At 36.8% G+C, this 21441-nt stretch overlaps 2 protein-coding genes across 2 annotated transcripts; both read left to right on the top strand.

The window, feature by feature from the left end:
* The first annotated feature begins 2355 nt into the window (after positions 1 to 2355).
* Positions 2356 to 8335, top strand: LOC124398745 (peptidase inhibitor 16-like). Its single transcript, XM_046869051.1, has 7 exons — positions 2356 to 2513; positions 4643 to 4813; positions 6102 to 6247; positions 6330 to 6405; positions 6482 to 6591; positions 7105 to 7196; positions 7587 to 8335. Exons 2-7 carry the CDS (start codon positions 4661 to 4663, stop codon positions 7736 to 7738), a joined length of 729 nt encoding a protein of 242 aa, XP_046725007.1. The 5' UTR covers positions 2356 to 2513; positions 4643 to 4660; the 3' UTR covers positions 7739 to 8335.
* Positions 8336 to 10443: 2108 nt separating this feature from the next.
* On the top strand, positions 10444 to 19448 carry LOC124398744 (peptidase inhibitor 16-like). Its single transcript, XM_046869050.1, has 6 exons — positions 10444 to 10978; positions 12758 to 12903; positions 13023 to 13095; positions 14286 to 14395; positions 14647 to 14738; positions 17842 to 19448. The coding sequence occupies exons 1-6, from the start codon at positions 10823 to 10825 to the stop codon at positions 18036 to 18038; spliced, it is 774 nt and encodes a 257-aa protein (XP_046725006.1). The 5' UTR covers positions 10444 to 10822; the 3' UTR covers positions 18039 to 19448.
* The last annotated feature ends 1993 nt before the right edge of the window (positions 19449 to 21441 follow it).

Genomic DNA, 21441 nt, shown 5'->3' with positions numbered 1-21441 from the left:
TCCAGAGTAGACAGGGTGAAAACATGGCCCCAAACCTGGTCCTCAGACCTTGTAATACCGTAGTGATGAACTTCATCATGTACATCTAGAGCCAGTAGTGTAGGTGTGAAGGTGGAGGTAAAGTGAGGGACTGCATTGTAACATTTCTGGAGATATTGATGTGTTGGCACTTTGCTCACTGATGATATTACCTCCAGAATGAAGCCTTCAAGGCATGCTTGAAGCTACTGATCATTCCTAAAGTGAGCTCATTCCAAAAATTTCCAAATACAGGAAGTCTCAAACCCACTTTTTCTGGATTTTGGTTTAAAAAAACACAAGCACACAATTGTGTGGGATGAATTCAGATGTGGTAGCATTAAAATGTCCCCTTCACCTGAACTAAACCTGTTCCAGCATGACAATGAATCCATGAAGATACATCCATGGTTTGGAGTGGAAGATCTCCCGCTATAGACCTCAACCCATCTGAACACTTTTGGGTTGAATTTGGAAACCGAATGCACCCCAGGCCTCCTCACCTTCACATCTTCATCAGTATGTGATTTACATGTTCAGAAATCACATACCATCTTCCATATAGTCCATATATAGTGTCCAAATAATTCATGAAGGCTCGTTTTATTTATTGAAAGTTCATGCAACAATTTTATGCCAAATTCTGTTGGGAAACAATGAAAATCTAGAAGATCACAATTGCAAAATTACAGTTTTCTGCTGATCATCTGAGGCTTGTGCTCAGACTTGCACACAAAACAACATCAAATCTGTCAGCAAAACAATTTTCCCTAATTTCCTAATTATCTAAATGACTTCACAGAGGAATTCGCTCTGCACGTCTTTGGCAGTCCAAAACAACCCAATTCATTCACTAACTTCTGCTGCTTTTCACCATATTCACGACGTTTGAGGAAATTTGACGAGTCACCATGATTAGCAGTCTTCAGTCACCATTGAAAACGGTCATTAGAAGCCAAAAGTGGTGTGATTTCTTGCTATGGCAGAGCTACAACGGTTGCAGACAGACATCATTGTATCCAAACGATCGCATCTCCACCCATGTTGTTGCTGTTAAGCACAAATTAAGAGAAGATCACCGAGTTGATAATTACAAGGTGGTGAGACTGGTTTTGTTTTTTTCTCTGCAGGCCTACCTGTATCTCAGCGCTAGCTAATCCTGAAAAAAATTAATTAATTAATAAATGGCAGCATTTGAAAAACCCAGTAATGAACTGTTTATTCGCTGTATGTCTTTTTGTGGAATAGATTTAATCACCAAATCCGCAAAAAAAATCTTTACAGTATTTATAAATATCTGATGTCACGTCTCACCTTCCACTCAATGCGAACTTATCCAGAGTGACTTACAATGATCTCAATTATACAACTGAGCAGTTAAAGATTGAGGGCCTTGCACAAGGGCCCAGCAGTGGCAAGGGAATTTGAATTCATGACCTTCTGATCGAAAGTCCAAAATCTTAACCATTGAATTAACCTCCATCCCGTAATACAGGAAAAGTCGCACCAAGGTCAGTATCTGGTAGCTACTGACCAGAGAGGTCATGATTTAAGACTTTGGACTCTGGATCAGACGTTCAGGAGTACAATCTCAGTACCACCAAGCTGCTGCTGCTGGGCCCTCTCTAGAGTCTCTCTGGAGTCTCTCTAGAGTCTCTCTAGATAAAGGCGTCTGGAAAATTCCATAAATGTAGTATTTCAGTGACTCTGATCGTTGTTGTTGTCTTTGTAATGTTTCTTAGATGCAAGATGTAATTGTCTAGAGAATGATGTGCAGATCCCCCACAAAAAAGGCGAATGACCACTCAGGTGTCAGAAAAGGCAACTGTGACTCGAGTAACCACACTTTTCAGCCATGGTGAGCAGAAAAGCATCTCCAACTGCACAACCAGACAAACCTTAAGATGATTGGGTTAGCTCTGCAGAAGATGTTCATATCATCAGGAGGTCAGTTATCTGAGTCTACTATGAAACTAGAACTTTATATTGCGTAGCTTCCTATTCTGTGGGAACTTGTACCTTCTGCTGTAGGTTTGTGCTCGTGAATAAAACAGGTGTGTGCCTCTGATGTCTGATCTGACTCAAACAGCGCACACAGATAACACAAGCCACATCATGGATAGTTATGCATACCAATGACACGTTTTCCACCGCATTGAAGTCACTGCATCCAACTTTGTCGCCCCACCTGCGAGTCTACTCGCACCCAACCCTCTCTCTCTGGATCATAATGATGGTGATGATGATGATCATGGCGTTGGTAATTTGCGTTCGGATTTAGACCACACCCAACAAACTAGACCAGCCTCATTCTTTTCAAATATCAATTTATAGAGAACAAAGCAGCTCCAAATCAGTTGCAAAGGTTTCACGCTAACGTTAGGAAGGCATTGCGTTTGAACCTGAACACGGAGAGAGAAGCAGCGCTGGGAGATCACACAACGTCTTGACACTCGACTGGTCTGCTCTGGGCTTGGATCAAAACCTTGTATCAGGTCAGTTGGGATTGATTTGTGTAAAATGTAGAATTTAAGATGTTTTTAGAAGTAAATTGAATTGAAGTACAGATGCTTGTTGTTTTATTGAACGAGAATGAAACAGAAATGTAGGATACATTTTCAATTTATCAGAGGACACGAAACTCTGATAATCATACGTTTTTATGAACTTCATTTTATCTACTAGAATTGATTTTGCATGATATATATATATATATATATATATATATATATATATATATATATATATATATATATGTGTGTGTGTGTGTGTGTGTGTGTGTGTGTGTGTGTGTGTGTGTGTGTGTGTGTGTGTGTGAATAAATGCAATTTTGCATGACATAAAATAAGTAACCACACAAATCTCCTGCAGAAAAAAAGAGTTTCTGCTTTATTTTAAATACTATTCAGACATGACATGTGGCATGTGCACCTCTGCAGCTTCTGACAGCTGAAATGTAAATAAATGATCTATCAATTATGCCAATATCCGCTTCCTTGTGGCACAGATCCAAAAATCATACCAAAGAACGTGACATTATCGAGCTCACGTTTTTAGCCACCAGCTTTCATTTACACAAGAGTTACATGCAATTATCTCATACATAACACTGAATAGTTGAATGTTAGGGGCCTTGGTCAAGGGTCCCACGGTGGCAGATTAATAGTGGTGGGATTTGAACTCACGACCTTCTGATCAGTCCAGCATCTTAATCTCAGAGCTCCCACTTTCCCTCCGAAAGCAATTTTTTTAGACATTTGTGAAACAAATAAAATAAAAAGGAAATTTAAAAAAAGATGCATTCAGATGAAACATAGCAGTGGGATGGAAAAGCATGTGAAGGGTATTAGTGTGTTATATAACTTCATATATAACATTGTTATATAAGAAGGGCAGATCTTTTTTTCTCTTTTTTGACGCATATTATTCCCTACTTTAATTTATTATTTTTTGCTATTTTTTTTATTTATTTATTTATTTTCTTTATAATTTTTTTGATTTTTTTGCTGTTGTTTTTGTGATTGTTCAAGATAATACTTTACAACAATAATTAATTTTTTATAATATATATAATTTTTTTTTTACATTTACCGAACATTTTATCTAATTTAATATATTTTTTAATTAATTAATTTTTTTTAATTAAATGACATTTTTAACATTCTTTTGGAATTTTATGAATTATTAATTAATTAATTAATTATAAATTCATTTATAAATTCTTCTAATTTGTGCAGCTTAAAATATTTGTAGCTATTTTGAATAAAAGTCGTTGTGAGACATTTAGATTTCCCAAAATAAATAAACGAATGTAAACAAATTCTAAAATTGGATCTCAACTTTATTTCTATATTCTATATTCTACAAGGAATTTCTCTTTTACCTGCTTAAAGAATTCCAGGACTTTAATGATCTTTAAATAAATTGGAACATTCCAAACCTTTCACTTTCCTTTTAAGGTCAATATTTGTTGTTTTTCAATAAACTTCTACACAAATCTGTAATTTTTCCGTTGTCTATAAGACGAGTGCAGTATCATATATTTATCTTAATGAATATTCATATATTCTTTATACATATATTCACGTTATTCTTTACTCTTTCTTTGGGGTTTGACGTGTTTCCTGTGAATGCTCCCAGGTATATTATAATCTATATATATTATAATCTCTAATATTAAGTATTCGAGTCAAACCAGTTCTCACACATGAGCACACTGACAGACGTCTTGCACTATTTAATGGATGCTGTTTTCTATTGCAATGTTTGTGCCACGTTATCACACGTTTCCATGGGCGAGGACACGCGTGCCTCACATGCCTCGCAGGTCCTCCCACGACTCGAATTCCTTTTGTTCTGGATAGCAACATTTTTGATCTCTGGGTGTTTTCTCTTTTTTTTTTTCTCGACTGGTTTATGCAGGTGTAGATAAACGTAACTAAATGGTTGAAACAAAAGCAGTGGTGCGCATTCTGTAATTATTGCAGGTGTGGCCACGGAGTAATGTCTTTCAAGTGACGTTATTGACCTTTAGAGTGTCTTTCATTTCTGTTCCTAATCAACCTTGTTTATAGATGTTTGACACACCGCTTTCACACTGACTCGATGCTGGTTTTTCTCGCAGCTTCCCTCTGGTTGGAGAATGATCTGGAGAACTTTCCTGCACGTCCGATTCTGGCTGGTCCTGGCTTTAGCGTCTGGGCAGCTCACTGATAATGAAATATCACGGATTGTGGATTTGCACAACCAGTACCGCTCCTCAGTCACTCCTCCAGCTGCTAACATGCAACGCATGGTGAGGCCCCAACATACACCCACATGTCTGGCAGATATTTTTTGATAATGTTTTGTGTTGTTTTTGTTGGTGTGGACCACCGAGAACCCAATCAGGACAAGGAGGTGTGTCACACACCTGTCAATCATTTCCTTATTGGCACTAATATATGTGTCCTAGGTCCTAGTCATTTTGTTCTTTAGCCTCTTATCTGTATCTTCAGAAATCCCCATCTGATCATGTTACCATGCAGCAAAATAACATCCATACTGAGAGAAAAGCTATAAAAATATATATATATATAAAACGTCTGAAGAGCATCGTACACAACGTCAGTACAACTCCTATTTACTTCAGAATCCTAAATACACAAATACTTCAGGCTAACATCTGTACCGTAAGCTTCCACCCTGTGTGTGTGTGTGTGTGTGTGTGTGTGTGTAAACTCCATGTGGTCTTCCTGTCTGGTTTGTTTTTTTGGGGTGAGATTCAGTGCAGAGGTTTAAGCGGAAAGCTTCAGTTCTGCTTATTCAGCGATGTTTCATGCAGAAACGTAATAAGAGTCAGATACGTGAAGAACGTGTGAAATCCACGCTTTAGAGCCCGAAACCCGGCAAACCTCATACATGCTTCTAATAAAAATACGAAATGAGTTTATACATAAACAGTACAGGAATATTTCATATTTACTACAACTAAATAAAAAAAAAAACAATATAAAAAAAAAAAACATATAAATAAATTTATAAATCAAGCACAAACCAGCATAAACAAGAATAAATAATAGATCGCCAAAATCGAACAAGCTAAATAAATACAAAAAATAATAAATATTACTAAATCAATCAATTAATCAATAAATAAATAACTGAAATAAATAAATAAATAATAATACATGAATACATGAATAAATTAAGACAAAATAAATAAATAAATACACCGAAAAAACAAGAACAAATACATACATTTATCAATAAATAAAACAAACATAAACAACATAAACATATAAAATAAAATGTATATTATATAAATGTGTTCTTCAATTAATACAAAAAAAAAGAGAAAAAAAAAGTGGGCTTCAGGATGGAGGACTTTTCCCAGCAATCATCAGTAGTGAGGGAAAAACTCTCTGAGTCTTCATTATCAGGAGATCTTAGCTGAGGAACCTTGAGAGGAACCCATCCTCCTCCTCAACACCAGATTTTAATTTATTATAGTTCCATCATTTTTGAGGTTATCGACTGTTGAGTGGAAAAGTGTCGTAACTGTAGTGGTGTTAATGCTTGAATCTTGTGTTGTGTTTGTGCAGATTTGGAATAAACAGTTGAGTCAGGTGGCGGCGTCATACGCCTCTCAGTGCACTTGGGGGCACAACCCAAAAGCATTCGGTGTGGTGGGGGAAAACCTCTTCATGACGCTCGGACCCTTTGTAGTCGACCAGCCACTCGGTTTATGGTACGTACGAAGCGTTTATCACGACTCGTAGCTCCAGGGCAATGTGGATCGTCCATGACCGTCTGTGTTTCTCCTTCTCCAGGTTTGCAGAAAACAGTAGTTACAGCTTTACCAGCAACACCTGTGCAGATGGGAAAGAGTGTGGACACTACACGCAGGTGAGCGAGAGAGAAAGCGGATCACACCATGTTTTTGTAATTTTTTTCAAAGAATTCACCCAGACTTTTCTTTCAGATGGTATGGGCGGACACATACTTGGTTGGGTGTGCGACACAATTCTGTCCAGATGTTTCAAACTTTAATGCTCAAAATGCCACCATTTTGGTCTGCAACTATCACCCTCCGTAAGTCTGTTTTTCATTACACCAGGTTAATCTGCACAGTTGGATTGTCGTAATTGATTGTACTGTCAGAATGGTGACACATTAAAGGGAAAAAACTGAACCTTCAGAGTGTTCACAAGCTTTCAGAACATCCTGGCAACAACTCTATCAGAAACAGAGCTGTGGGAATATAGGGGGCGGAGTTGTCCTGCGAGACCACGCCCATCTGTCTAGAAAGATACATGCTAGGACAAGGTTCTTATGATCATTCATAAGAGGGATGTGTATTTGTAATAGTGCTTCTCTCTAAGAGGACAAGAGAAGTAGAGCAAAAATAAATGCCCCCCCTCTGCAAAGCTAATAGAAATAGCTTTAATTTGTCACCATTCTCTATATTCAAAATGTTTTATAATTAAGTTTGATATTAAAAAAAAGACTATTATCATTTAGTCAGATATTGTATCAATGAATGTATCAGCACAATATTTACAATCAGATGCCAAAACTCAAAACTCAATGTACTACACTTTACAGAGGTAATATAATGGGACAGTCTCCATATACGGCAGGATCTTCATGCTCCTCGTGTTCACCCGGGACAATAGGATGTTTGAACAATGCCTGCGGTAAGGAAATGATCTATGAATGCTTCATTCATTTAGATTGATTTATTATTCAATGTATTTATTTATAAATGAATTCATTCCTTCCATCCTACATTTATTAAATTATTGAAGCTGAACAAAAAAACGCAAAAGAATCCATTTCGCTGGAAGTTAGTAAAAACATATATATATATATATATATATATATATATATATATATATATATATTCAGTAATCCCCCGTTTGTTCGCGATAAACGGAAAAAACGCCATAAAAGGCCGTCACCCCAAAATTGCTATTTTATGTATACGGTACTGTACTGTATTTTCTATGTATGTTGGTTTTTGCAGAGTCAGCTACATGCTTTATATACTCAGCAAAATCCTAAACACCGTTGTGTATTTCCTACAGATCGGGGTACCAACTTAACCTTGGGACTTCCAGCTAACGTTACAGCGAGTTTAATTTACCCATACGCAGGAAGTTCTTCTGGATATTTAAAGCCCTCAGCTGCTACGCTTCTGCTCGCCGGTCTGACGGCTCTTTATATCCGAACGACATGAATGACATGCTGACTTTTGTCCACAAGTAATAAGTTCTTAACTAAAGTGTATAGTTAATAATGTATAATTTATTTACGATAGAAATATACTTTATACGTATATGTCATGAATGTAATGTCAGAAATGTGAATTTGTTCCAGTCAGTGATGTGGATTACTGAAACACTCTCACCAACAATACTGAATGTAAAATACTGATGTCAGAAATATGTTTAGAAATGTATTTAAATACTATAATATCATATGGTAACAAATGGGTATTTCATTTAAGACATTACTGTTCAATTTATTTAAGAACGTTCTTAAAAGGTTTTAAGAACGTTTATTATGTGTATTAAGTTATTAAGAAAGATAATTATGTTTACTAAGTTATTCTACTGCTTTATAATTTGTGATTATGATTTTTACCTTGATGGAAACACCACCCCCACTCCCCACTCCCCACCCCCAACTTTTGTCATTTAGTTTTTTATTTATTTCATGAAATAAAAGCTGAATGTATTGAGACGACACTGTATATTATGTATTATACTGGATTCAACATGGACACGTTCCACCACAAGTTCAATAAAAAAAGAACCAGCTAGGTTCAAAGACACCGTTTATCAGTCAGTTTTTATACCGATGTGCGTGTGCAGAAGATACAAGAGACCATGTCAATAATTCTCAAGGTGAAGATACGAGAAAAGAATCAAAAACAAGAACAAGGACAAAAACATTATGACAAAAACATTGAAAGTAGGAATCATGAGAAGTTGACCCTATTTAGTACTTAAAGGTAACTGAATTTGGAGTATATTTACAACACTATATACTGCAAAGTATATTTTGTTTGATTTCTCTAGATCTGATGTTCCCAAAGCAGGATTTTGTTCTCATGTGCTGCTGCTGTAATCATAAGGACTGTCCTTCATGATGAACAGCAGTTGGCTCATGTTTTGATTTAAGCAACATTCAGAATAAAACATCCAGGATCCACTTTGGCTCAAATCACTCCAGTCATGGTTTCTGTAATTCTCCAGTACCATCTGCACTCCTTTGTTATGATGCTCCTATTATTGGTGTGTGTGTTGCCAAGTACAGCCAAATATATTTTGTATTATTTCAATATTGCAGATGTTTGCACAGCAGGATTGTGTTGATTTGTAGCCAAATGCTGCCACTGAAATCATATAGACTGTCCTTCATGATTAATATCAGGTGGCATTGTGGATTGCATTGTAAGTCAAGACAACTCATGGTTTGATAAATGAAAAAGAATAAACATCCACGGAGGCGTCACCAATGTTCTTCTTTGACCCGTTACTCTCCAATCCACATCGCTCCACACAATCTGCATAGCCCTGTGTCATGATGCCACCACTGTACTTCACTGTAAGCACTTTACAAGGTGATCACAAGGTTATCCTGCAACTCTTTTCACAAGTTTGTGTCGACTTCTTTCTTCCTTCTTCACCTTTAAATCTTGTGCAGTGGATCAGTCCAGGGATGATTAGTTGTTCCATGTACTTTCCACCTGCATATTAGTGAACCAGATTTATAGACAGGGATGAATTTGTTATGACTCTGTAGCTTTTTCCATTCTGAAGCTTAAGCAAATTTACGTATATTATAATAACTTAAACAACAGTGCCAGAGTACATGAGAGTTATCACTTACCACTTACCACTGTCAAATCTACATCCAGATTTCTGGACTGTTTTGTGATGATGGTGGTTGTTATAAAACACTTTATACACTGAATTGAATTCGGTTTTGTTTTGCCAAATCACAGATTTTTTCCAGTTGGTGCACGTTTTTATATTTATATATAAAAAAATCACATACTAGAAATTTCAAGAAACATTACTTGGAAAAGAAGAAAACTCAAAAATCTGCAGGATAAAACCAATTATTGTAAATCACCAAACTCCAGCCAATCAAAACATAGGCATGTCCCAACTTCAGTGCCAGTTCACAACTCCTTCCTGTGCTAGCATGTGTATGCTCTAGCATAAGCAAGATTTGTGAATGTGGTTTTGTATGATTTCTATAATTTGGAATTTTTATATTTCAAAATCTGGACCTTTTACCATTTGAAAACATTTTGCGCATCATGAAATGAAAAACACAACAAAGGAAACCCAGAACTGTTGAGCAGCTAGAATTGTGTGAAACACATATGGGACAACATTCCTCCCCCAAAACTTCAGCAACTGGTCTCCTCAGCTCCCACACGTATACGAACAGAAGACGTGATGCGACACATGGACCTGTCCCAACGTCTTTCAAGCCCTGTTGCAGCCATCAAATTCAAAAAATATTTTTTTCCTAAAATAATATTTATTCTCAGATTAAACATTAGATATGTTTGTTGTTTTATTGTGAATAGAATATGAATTTATGAGATGTAGTTTTTATTACATTTTACGCAGTGTCTTTTTTCAACTTTTGGAATCAGTGATGTAAAACTCAACACTGTGATTGCACTATTCCATTGTGTTCGTATGTAACAAAAAGTTCAACCAGGACGTGTCCCGCTCTGTTTTCTGATTCCTCAAATCCTGAGGAAATTATGAATGTAGCCTTAGTGAAAGCAAATACTTGAGGAAAGACGAGTGGATCGGGTCTGACTATCTTGTGTTTTGTTTTGCATTCCTTTTCTTATGAAACAGACAGATGGAAGGAAACAGGACCAGGATGTTAAGACACACATTGATGAAATAAAGCAGCACTGATGCTTCAAATATACGTTTTTGTATGTTCTGATATTTCCGATTCAGAAGAAGATTTATGGAGCAGATGTCAGTGACCAAACAGGAGACAAGTGTTCATGTGTGAGTGGTGAAGAAAATATGTAACTTGATCTCGCAGGGATTGGGCAAGATTAACATGGGTGGGAGTTCCAGACAAAGGCTTTGAGAACCTCCTCACTCTCTCTCTCTCTCTCTCTCTCTCTCTCTCTCTTTCTCTATATTTCTCTCTCTCTGTTACACACTCTTGTAGTACCATATACGCTCGCTCAACCGGGTTTTGATGCTCACATCTGGACTGAAGTTGGAGGACTCAAGAGCCACCCTCAGCAGGATTACACTTGCTCGGTGAGATGATTTGGAAAACAGCTTTGCACTATGCTCGGTTCTGGCTCTTCCTGGCTTTAGTGTCCAGCCAGCTCACTGAAGAACAGAAGGAGCAGATCTTGGATTTGCATAACCAGTACCGCTCCATGGTCATTCCTGAAGCTGCTGATATGCAACACATGGTGAGCACTGAGAGTTCCTTGTCCAACCTTTCCAGTGTATGATGGTGAACATCTAAGTAAAATGTTGGGATTTAAAAAAATATACATCCTTGATTATTTATTCTAGAATTGTATTGGTAAGTTTATCTTCACATGAATAAAATGTCAGCGAATGGGACAGGAGAATCTCTGATCATAAAATAATCATTAAAAAATAAATTTCATTTTATAAAAAGTCAGCATCTGAAGTTCTAGAAGAATCAACATAAAGATTATATCTTTAATATAAAAATCTTGGATATTTAAAGTTCTTCCTCTGTAAGTTCTTCAGATGTTCCTCTTGGAAAACTCTTAAAACTCATTTCGATGTAAATTGTTCCAAGTAGGAACCCTTAATGATACATGGAACCATATAGTTAGTTTAATGACCATTGTCAGGAACACGGGCAAGGACCATCTAACAGGAAGTGACTAAAGACTGAAAAGGAAATCGGAACCTTTTTTGAATCGGGTGATCTCTTTTCCTCCAAAGGGTAAAACTGGCCAGTTGTTCCGGGGATGAACTCCAGATCCACCTCAGCATTGTGAAGTTCAGGGTTAAGGCGTGGTCCTGTGTTTTGAGCAGGTACAGAACAAGTACAGAACCGTGTCCAGGTTTCACGTCATGACTGAATGTCTGTGTCGCTATGATTTAGGTGGTGAAATTTCACTCCTAATTTAATTAATTTTAACACAAACATCTGGATTTTGCTTGGACTTGGTTTTAAATGCAGCAGGTACAAGTTTAAAAGCTTTCTATTAATCCTTGGATAGAAGAACCCACAAACTATTTCATTCTCAGGACACAGATAAGATTGTGTGTACATCTGTTAGAGCTTAAGAAGTCCTCTTAGATGGGTTTCACTACATAATGTTTGGAGGATTGTATTTTTTTCCCCAAGATGTAGCTGTTCTAACAGGCTTGGACTGATTCCGAGTAGATAAATCAATGTTTATGTGTGTGTGTGTGTGTGTGTTGGGGGGCATTCCTGTAAAAAAGTACAGTGAGTAATGTGTTTTATGCAATGTGTGTGCGTGTGTGTGTGGGTGGATGTGTTTAAAAACCACTATGTGGTCCCCCTGTATCTAAAGCATAACTGAAACTCAGTGAATGACTCGAGCAGTGCAAGAGTACGATCTTTGACCGTCTTTCTTCACATTATATCGCAGCACTCTGATTGGTCAGAAGGTGTTGATTAGGTTTTAATATGTATTATAGGACATATAGTAACCGAAATGGTGAAAATGTCTGTAAAAAGATATTTACTTTACATCCATGGAAGGAGTCTCCAGTCTCAACGCTTTGCAACAGTCACTAATTTGTTGTCGTGTCCCGACTGTGTGAAAGGAAATATTTTTCAAGCCACAAAGTTCAGAAAATCACAGGAAGATTTTAAAGAAAAAAAATATCTTTATTAATTAAAACTTTCTTTCTTTTCAGTTTTATTTCTGGACATTATTACCTTGTTTCTTATTGTGTAAGCTGATCATTTAGCTTCTTTCTATAAATGAATGCTTAAAACATGCCATTTCAGGTTTAAAACCTATTATATAATATTAATAATTTTATATTTTGGCTTTAATGCGTTACTAACCACAGTTGACTCTATCCCAGTGATATCCAGTTGCTCGGATGAGCAGTGTATGTTTTAATCCGAGATCCTTGTAGGAAATGAACTAACACTTTCTGCTCAGCTTTGAGAGTTAAACAGTAGTTAAGATAACGTCTGACGTTCAAATCCTGTGTTTGTTGCTGTGCAGACGTGGGATGATGCGCTCAGTTTGGTGGCTGAAGATTACGCTGCTAAATGCATTTGGGATCACAACCCAGAAGTAATCGACGATTATGGAGAAAACCTGTTCCTCACCACTGGCAAGCTGAACGTCAGCAAATCCATTGCTAGCTGGTAACTGATCATTTTGTTCCGATTTCACTGTGTCTCTGCTGCTTCCGGGCTCAGAAGATACTGTTAATGTACAGTGATTTGCAAAATCTGGTTCTTAGATGCATGTTTTGTATTGGCAGGTTTGATGAACACAATAATTATGACTATGATACCAACACATGCAGGTCAGGTATGTGTGGACATTACACACAGGTGAGTATCTGTCTGTCTGTCTGACTGTCTGTCCGTCTGTCCGTCCATCTGTCTGTCAGTCTGTCTGACTGTCTGTCCGTCCATCCGTCTGTATGTCTGTCCGTCCATTTGTCTGTCTGTCTGTCTGTCTGTCTGTCTGTCTGACTGTCCGTCCGTCCGTCCGTCCGTCCGTCCGTCCATCTGTCTGTCCGTCTGTCTGAATGTCTGTCCGTCTGTCTGACCCAAACTCACTCATATACACATTTTCACTTACAGCAACATTACAGTTTATTACAGTTTTTTCGCAGTTGCCTCAAAGTGTTTCTCAAATAAGAAATGAAATTCTCAAAACTACTCGTTCAACCTCCACGTCACGTAGTCACTTGTGCACATCGTAAATACATTGTTCGTTGCTTTGATCGAATTGCGAACGCTTAATACATTTATTTAATTGATTGTGTACAAGTTTCTGCAGTTTCCCACATTAACAGTTGTTTATTTCATGCTGATCAAAATATATTATACTGGTTTCACCTGAATAGTTTTAACTCCTAAAACATCTGGGCATCAGTTCATGAGTTCATTAAGTCATTGAATGCAAAATGGTTAAACCAGTTGTCATCATCTGTCAAGCATACATTTTTATGAAACCTTTTTTTTGTAATTTTGTGTCTTGCATTGATGAATTGTGCAGATGAATCTTCAATGTCACTAATTGAGAGAGTGAACGGCATCAGATCAACCGAAGATCAACTCGTTCTCTAAAACAGGTCAAAGGTTAAACCTTGTGAATCTTCATTTCGACAGCAAAACAGGATTACAATTCCTGAATATGGATAAACAACCCATTAACAGAAAATTAGTAGAGTACAGTAAACTTAAACTGCTGAAATTCATAGATACCATAAGAAATTTGAAAAAAAGTGCAGGAAATCCGATTTATTGTGCAGCTTTTGCTAAGAGTTTTGAAATTGCGCTGACCGGTTCACAAATATAGAGAATGATTTGAGAAACACACCAAAGCAACTGAGAAAAACCAGTAAGCGGGTGATAAATGAGGCTCGTTGCCCATATGATGACACGTCCCTCTGTTTTCCCAGTGTATGTACGGTATACTAGCAAATGCAGACGAAGGCAACATGTAGCTTGCTGTGTGATGATGTAAACTGACTGCAGGTGTGTTGTGCGTTGTGTTCTGTGGCTTGTTCCAGTTGGTGTGGGCGGGCAGCAGAATTGTCGGCTGTGCATCACACTTCTGCCCTACGGTTCAGAAAATAGCCTATAGAAACGCAACAATTCTGGTCTGCAACTATGATCCAGCGTACGTCACTGTCTTATTACTCTTACTACACTATATCTTACATTAGCTAGTAATCTCTTGTTCCGAGTGTCTGCAGACGTTTGAGAAGTTTTCAGCAGGATGTATTATTAAATGTTAATTATTTATGAATGTAAACGTTACCTGGAGTATTTCATATATGAATCCTGTGCTGTTTTTCAGTCCACTTTTCATCTCAGCTACAAAATCAGTATGATTTCAAAGCTAAAATTAATCTCTTGTCTCAATTCCAGAGGGAATGTAAAGGAAGAATTGCCGTATGAAAAAGGACCTCCTTGCTCCAAATGTCCAACAGGGATGGACGATTGTATAAAAAATGCCTGTGGTGAGATCCGGAAAGACGAAAAGGCTAAAGTGTTGCAATAAATTTTTGTAATCAGGTTCTTGGTTTTGGCAGCTACATTATCTCTGCTCCAATGCAAATATGTGGGTGTATTACATTTATGGCATGTAGCCAACACCTTTATTCAGAAAGACTTACAAATCTCCATCAATAGATACATCTTAATGGTGGTTCATTAGAACACAGACTGAAAATACCATCAGCCTAAAACTCTGTTGGCAGAGAAAATGATTGGAAAGTGAATTTATTTATAATGAGAAGTGCTTCAAAAGAGAAAGGAATTTAGATGTTATTTGAAAACTAATAGAGACTCAGCTGTTTCGGAAATTAAAGTTCGTCCACAACCTCATAGCCAGAACAGAGAACAGTCTGGAAGCATGTCTTCCTTGTACCCTGAGAGCTGCTGTCACCTAAAAACCCTAGATTTCACAGCAACCATATTGTTTATGATCACGTTCAAATGTCAAATTTGTTGATTTTATATTCTGAGCTTTCTTCATCTTGTCTTTTCTGAAAAGGTCACAGCATTACGTACCAGGCTTCTATCGGTCTTGTCCATGATGCAAAATTTGTCGGTCAGAGTTCACCAAACTTGAGGCCCATCGAATTGCGAAATAATTCTTGCACTGGTCTTGTGTTTTTCATCTCCAGCATCGAAAGGAATTCAGTGGAATGAAAAGTGTAGTGTGACCACAGCTTAATTATGTTTGGAGAAAAGGGCGAACACTGGGTTAGAGCTCAGAGCCTCCAGCTGAGAGGAACTTACCGGCTATTCTTATAACAAATGCGTAAAAACCTTTTTTGAATATAATAAATATAACAAGGATATTTACATTTCTTGTAGTCAAACAATGTCAATACATATAACTTTTCAACACACAGCACTTCCCAACTCTGTAATTCTGTCATGGGAGTAAAATCCTGATGTTCCTCGTGCCCAACATTCCACTCCAACACTGGAGCTGGAACAAACAACAGGCTAGTGTGATACTCCTGAGGTCAAAAAGTTATCCACATGTGTATGTGTAGCGGTGGATGAAGTACACAAATCATGTAGTTGAGTTAAAGAAGAGAGAATTTTCATTCCAGTAAAAGTAAAAGAGTCCCTTTAAACGTTCACTTGTGTAAAAATACAAATGATTTTTAGCTTCAAATGTACTTAAGTATCCAAAGTAGTGATTTATTATAACTATAATGTTCCTGTTATCATTTTTATCACAAGATTCTTTACTTAATCACCTCAGTTCATGTGAAAAGACTCGAATGTGACTCTCAGCACACTGATCTATTAATACAATGATATTAATGACTCAAACACTGATTGATTTCTATTACAATCATCATGAACCCAAAACCTTCTTTTTAACTACTTAAAAAAACACGCAAATAAAACCACGTGTGTTGTGGCGAGTTCGAGTCTGAAGTTTTCTTATTTATTTCTCTCTAAATGTTAAACTGTTGAACTGATGCTGAACTGTATGTTGGTGATCAGTAGATACACCGAGCGCCAATCAGAACGCGTGGAAAACAGATCGTGCGCTCGAACCTGATTGGTGACTCGCTGCGTGTTTCAGCAGTTACGTTTTTTTTCCTCGTAAATAAAAAGGAACGACTGATTTCACAACATGTAGTTGAGTAAAAAGTGAAATATTTGACTTTTAAATGAAGTGAAGTTTAAAGTAAAAGTCTCCCCAAATGGAAATACTTCAGTAAAGTACAGTAATGAATTATATTTGATTTCTTACAGTCCATCACTGTATAGTCGTACCATATGGAACGTTCTGTAGTGTAATATGACGGGGCGGCTGTGTAAAAAAAATCTAGCTAAAAATCCACATAGTAAAATAACTGCATGTGGAAATGGTTTTCCATTTTTAAGAGTAAATAGTATTAGCATGCTATAACTAGCTGGATTGTATTTTTTGTATTTTTGTATTTATTTAATTTATTTTTTATTAGATTCACAAGATACTAAATTCCCGCCAAAAGTCAGTTTTAGTTCAGGAACTCAAATCTCTGTGCAAACGCATCGTTTTTAGCATGATACATTTGATAAAAAAAATAAAAAAATAAATAAATAAAATGTATGTATATAAAAAGATTCAGATAAAATATTATATAAATTACGTTGTTCTCTGATAAAAGAATTATTGAAATTTTAACATGCGTTTATTATTCAAAGGTAAAAACAATTCCAGCAAAAACAGAACACTGAAAGCAGGAACTTTGTCATTATTTGCATTTTTTGTTAATAATCGTGATGAACTTTTTCTCCTTTTTCGAAACTCCTTTATTATGTTTCTATTACGATCTCCAGTTGCTGAAAGGTTTCGTGAGTTTCTATTTTGTTTTATAGCGGCGATGAATTACTTCAGCTATTATTGAACCCAAAATTCCAGCTAACAGATCAATGATTCTGCATGATCATTAAGTCGTATAGCTAGCACTGAAAACAGTACTTCGCTAGTTTTTTACTTTACTTTACTAACACTTTACCTAAGTTGTATATCGTCTTGTAAAATATAGAAAATGTTTATTAACATTATGTGTATAAATATTACCGGAGAGGACTTTATTTACCTACCGATCACCTCAACAGTTCAGCTGAAACTGACGCGGGAATAGCTAATGCAACTTACGCTTTGTTCTTTCCTCGCATCACCTATAGGTGTCACTAATTCCCCTCTTCTCAGGTATAATATATATAGACAAATGAATTACACAAACAATATGTGTATAATAAAAACTATTTAACAACTAGAAAAGTATTTTGGCACTATTCAAAACAATTGCAATAATTAGCACAAATTGTTTGAACACAAATCCAGAAGAGAACCTTCTCCGCCTTTTAATGTAAGTGAAATAAATGTTTTGCTTAGTCATTATCAGGTTAGCATGTCATGCTAATATATTAATGTGAGTGGAATAAATGTTGTGCTTGGTCATTATCAGGTTAGCCTGTCATGCTAATATATTAATGTTATATTTATAACTATATATTATATATATTATATTTAGTTTGATATATTATAATATTGCTTTTCTGTGCAGTAGAGCGTCAAAAGCATTTTTGTGTTTCCTACAGCTGAAATAAAAAGTACAACGGAGGAACCCTTAACCGGATGGACGACGGACACGTGGACAACAGACACCTGGACGACAGACACATGGACGACAGACACATTGACATCGGATGCAACGATCGTGCTGTCATCGGGATATAGCGATCTCGCTGGGAGTTTACTGCTGCTCGCGGCTCTGATTCTGTCGTTTCTATTCTAAATATCCATGAATCTTGGATGACTTTTCTCAGACAAGTTCCTCCTGCCTTCTTGAATCATGGGTACTAGACCTTCACAAACCAGAGCGCTCGTATCTCATATTAGCGACTGTTTTTGACCCGCAAAAGATCATATTTAGCGGGTTTGGATGTAAACAGGTGTAAACGCTACAGCATGTGTGATTTCTTTTCTTTCTTTTTTTTTTTTTATCAGAGAAGAAAAACTGTATGAAGAGAAAAAAATCTAGTGAGCTAACAGAGAACACAAATGAAACATAAAAACACAGATTTTTACAAATTTCTCCATGAGAGTCCTCAACAAGAGTTCTCCACCGGAGTTCTCCACGTGAGTTTTCCACAAGATTTCTCCACAAGAGTTCTCTACGAGAGTTCCCCACGAGAGTTCTCCATGAGAATCCTCAACGAGAGTTCCCCACTAAAGTTCTCCACAAGAGTTCTCCACGTGAGTTCCCCACGAGAGTTTTCCATGAGAATCCTCAACAAGAGTTCCCCAAGAGAGTTCCCCAAGAGAGTTCTCCACAAGAGTTCTCTATGAGAGTTCTCCACGAGAGTTCTCCATGAGAATCCTCAACGAGAGTTCCCCACGAGAGTTCTCCACGAGAATTCTCCATGAGAATCCTCAACGAGAGTTCCCCACGAGAGTTCCCCACAAGAGTTCTCCATGAGAATTTACAACGAGAATTCTCCACAAGATTTCTCCATGATTTTATTTACTAAGATATACATTTAGCTCGGTTCCTCAAAGCCACATTAAAAAGTCACACTGAAAGCTCGCAATAATATTTCCTCTACAAAAAAGTGTTTTTCAGACATTTATACGATCGTTATTTGCCATCTGGCTGTGCCGTGTACTCTGTCTCGTCTTCTGAGGTGCACATCATCTTTCAGACTAGCAATGCATGCACACACCCTCGTAGCAACCTAGTCGGCTAATGCCAGATCACTTAATCGAGGGTGGTCTTTACTATTTAGACTTATTACTAATTATACACTAATTATACATATGTCATGTATTGTCATGTATTGATTGACGTTTTAACCACGTTACTAAAAGTCAGCTTGTAATTCCGTCCCGTCATTTTTCAGCTCCGGCCTCTGGTAATGATGTCAAACCTCGTACATTTTAAATATTTCATCCATATGAGTGTTACATATTTGTAATGTCTTCGTGTCACTTGTATTAATCCAAATGATAAGATTGTATTTGATATACAGTTTTGCACCGTAGTGTTGTTTTACTGAAATGCACTGATTTGTGATAAACCACACACAAGAAATAAGGTCCTGCATATACTGAGAAAAGAAACCAAAACTGGAAGTGAGGGAAATAACTGGAAGTGTGTTATTAAGCATCAGCACATACTTTATTAAAAATTACTGTAGATGTCTAAGACTGCTTGTGTTGTATTTAATTTTATTTCATTTCGCCTTTTAACTACTAAACCGTTGAAATACCTCCCTGAAAAAATACCCTATTTTCTCCAAATGTCATAGTCAGGCATATTATTAAACAATTAAGTTTTCTGTACTAAACTGTAATAAAATGCTTCAATTATAGAGAAATAAATAAAATATTTTCTTTTCATTTTCATTCCTACAATTGTAACGCTAGGTGTAGTTGATATTGTATCCAGCAGGGGGAGACACAACCTTAATAATTGCTCGTATACTGTAAATCTGGACAATTTACACATAACGTGTTCTTCAGGTGAAGTTTGAAGGAATTGTGATTTTTTCATATGGTTCTTCTGCAACCTGAAGATCTCTAAATGTACATGCCCACAAACAAAAAATATGTGAGAATCCAGTCTCAGCATTAATTGTTTGACATAAACGCTAACTCATGTCTTTGCAGGACACGTGAATGAGGTTCTAATGAACTCTGACTAAAATAAGTCACTAAAATAATCACATATAGTAAATAACACTGATTTCTCCCAAAATTTCTTTCAGGATGTTTCGCTAATGATCGTTAGCTGTGATTCATTTGTCCTGTTATTATTATTATTAAATATGAAATGAATGCACACAAATGTTACCTCAAGTCTACACTGGAAATCGCCTTATATAGAGGATTATATACATGTGATGTTTTTGTCTTTTTTTTTTATCTCAGCTATTATACTAAAGCTACGAGTAATTCATGTTTTGTCTCAATTCAATTCTTAATTCATTTCTCGTTATCACGACTTTTAAAACAAATGGTTATGTTTTTATCCATGATGCTGCCTCTAGATCACAAGAAGATGAAGTCGTGATAAAGAGAAAACAACCGCGTTTGGTTGAATTTACGAGAAAACAAGAAAGAAAAGGACTTTTAGGACTTATTTACCCAACATTTATCCAACATTTTTGTGTTCGTATTTCTCCATGACTTGATCTATGATCTGTTTATTATCTGTTTATTAACGTCGTTAACCTCGCATACCCCGAGTGTCCATCCATCACAATTTCCTTTCATTAATCAAATTTACGCTTCGCTTCCTCCTTCGAGGTCGCGTCCAAATACAATTAGAGCTAATTCTTTGTAATTGCTGTGCTTAGGACTGGGCTGATGTTGTCATCGTAACCCAACGGCCGACGCCTATTACGACTGGTGAGTGGGAAAATCGAGACGTTCGAGACGTTCCTGATGGAAAAAACAGACGAGGGTCTTCGTTGCGTTCGAGGACACGTGGTATTTTAAAGAAATGGAAGTTTAAAATACACACTGCGACAGAGCAACTCGTTTGAGTGAGTCTTAGTCACGAATGTTGACGCGTCAAATTACATAAAAATTCATCCTTCTGAGATGCCAAAGCGAATTAGTCTCTAAAACGTCCGCAAGCACTTGTAGGGGATTCAATCCAAACACTGGTTTACCTCATTTTTGGGGGGATTTCAGTATTTTATTTATAGATCCCGTATATACACAAACTTGGACAAATGTTTTGGAAGACCTGACGTGAGCCCAAAACTCTGAGCACAAACTTGAAGGCACACAATTGTATAGAACGTCTTTGGGTGTGGGAGAAGGAAATTTTCTCTTTGTTCAACTCGGAGATCCAAACCTGTGCACAAAAATCCAGCTCCATGGAGATATGCTTTACATGGATTGGAGTGGACGATCTCCATTTATAGAGCTCCAACCCCACTGAACACATTTTTAAACTGATGTGAAAAGGCCTCCTCACCTCACCTACATCACTACCTGACTTTACTACAGAGATGTTCACATATTTTATTCCCTGTAGTGTATGTGTATGTATATTATGCATACGGATCTCCAAAGCTTTTATATTTTTAGACACCATTTTTAATAAAAAGTCCCTTTTAGCTGATCTGAAGCCAATAAAACCCAAATCAAAATCCGAATTAGAGAAATAAAGAAGCTGATAAATACTC

This window comes from Silurus meridionalis, chromosome 16 (genome assembly GCF_014805685.1).
Source record: "Silurus meridionalis isolate SWU-2019-XX chromosome 16, ASM1480568v1, whole genome shotgun sequence".
Classification (NCBI taxonomy): Eukaryota; Metazoa; Chordata; class Actinopteri; order Siluriformes; family Siluridae; genus Silurus; species Silurus meridionalis.
Note: the sequence above shows the minus strand (reverse complement) of the source record. Positions and strands in the feature narration are given on the sequence as shown.

Coding starts and splice junctions, on each gene's coding strand:
- LOC124398745 (XM_046869051.1), top strand. CDS start 4,661: ATGATCTGGAGAACTTTCCTGCACGTCCGATTCTGGCTGGTCCTGGCT. Junction 4,814..6,101: donor CTGCTAACATGCAACGCATG/GTGAGGCCCCAA, acceptor GTGTTTGTGCAG/ATTTGGAATAAACAGTTGAG. Junction 7,197..7,586: donor ATGTTTGAACAATGCCTGCG/GTAAGGAAATGA, acceptor TATTTCCTACAG/ATCGGGGTACCAACTTAACC.
- LOC124398744 (XM_046869050.1), top strand. CDS start 10,823: ATGATTTGGAAAACAGCTTTGCACTATGCTCGGTTCTGGCTCTTCCTG. Junction 13,096..14,285: donor TGTGTGGACATTACACACAG/GTGAGTATCTGT, acceptor GGCTTGTTCCAG/TTGGTGTGGGCGGGCAGCAG. Junction 14,739..17,841: donor TTGTATAAAAAATGCCTGTG/GTGAGATCCGGA, acceptor TGTTTCCTACAG/CTGAAATAAAAAGTACAACG.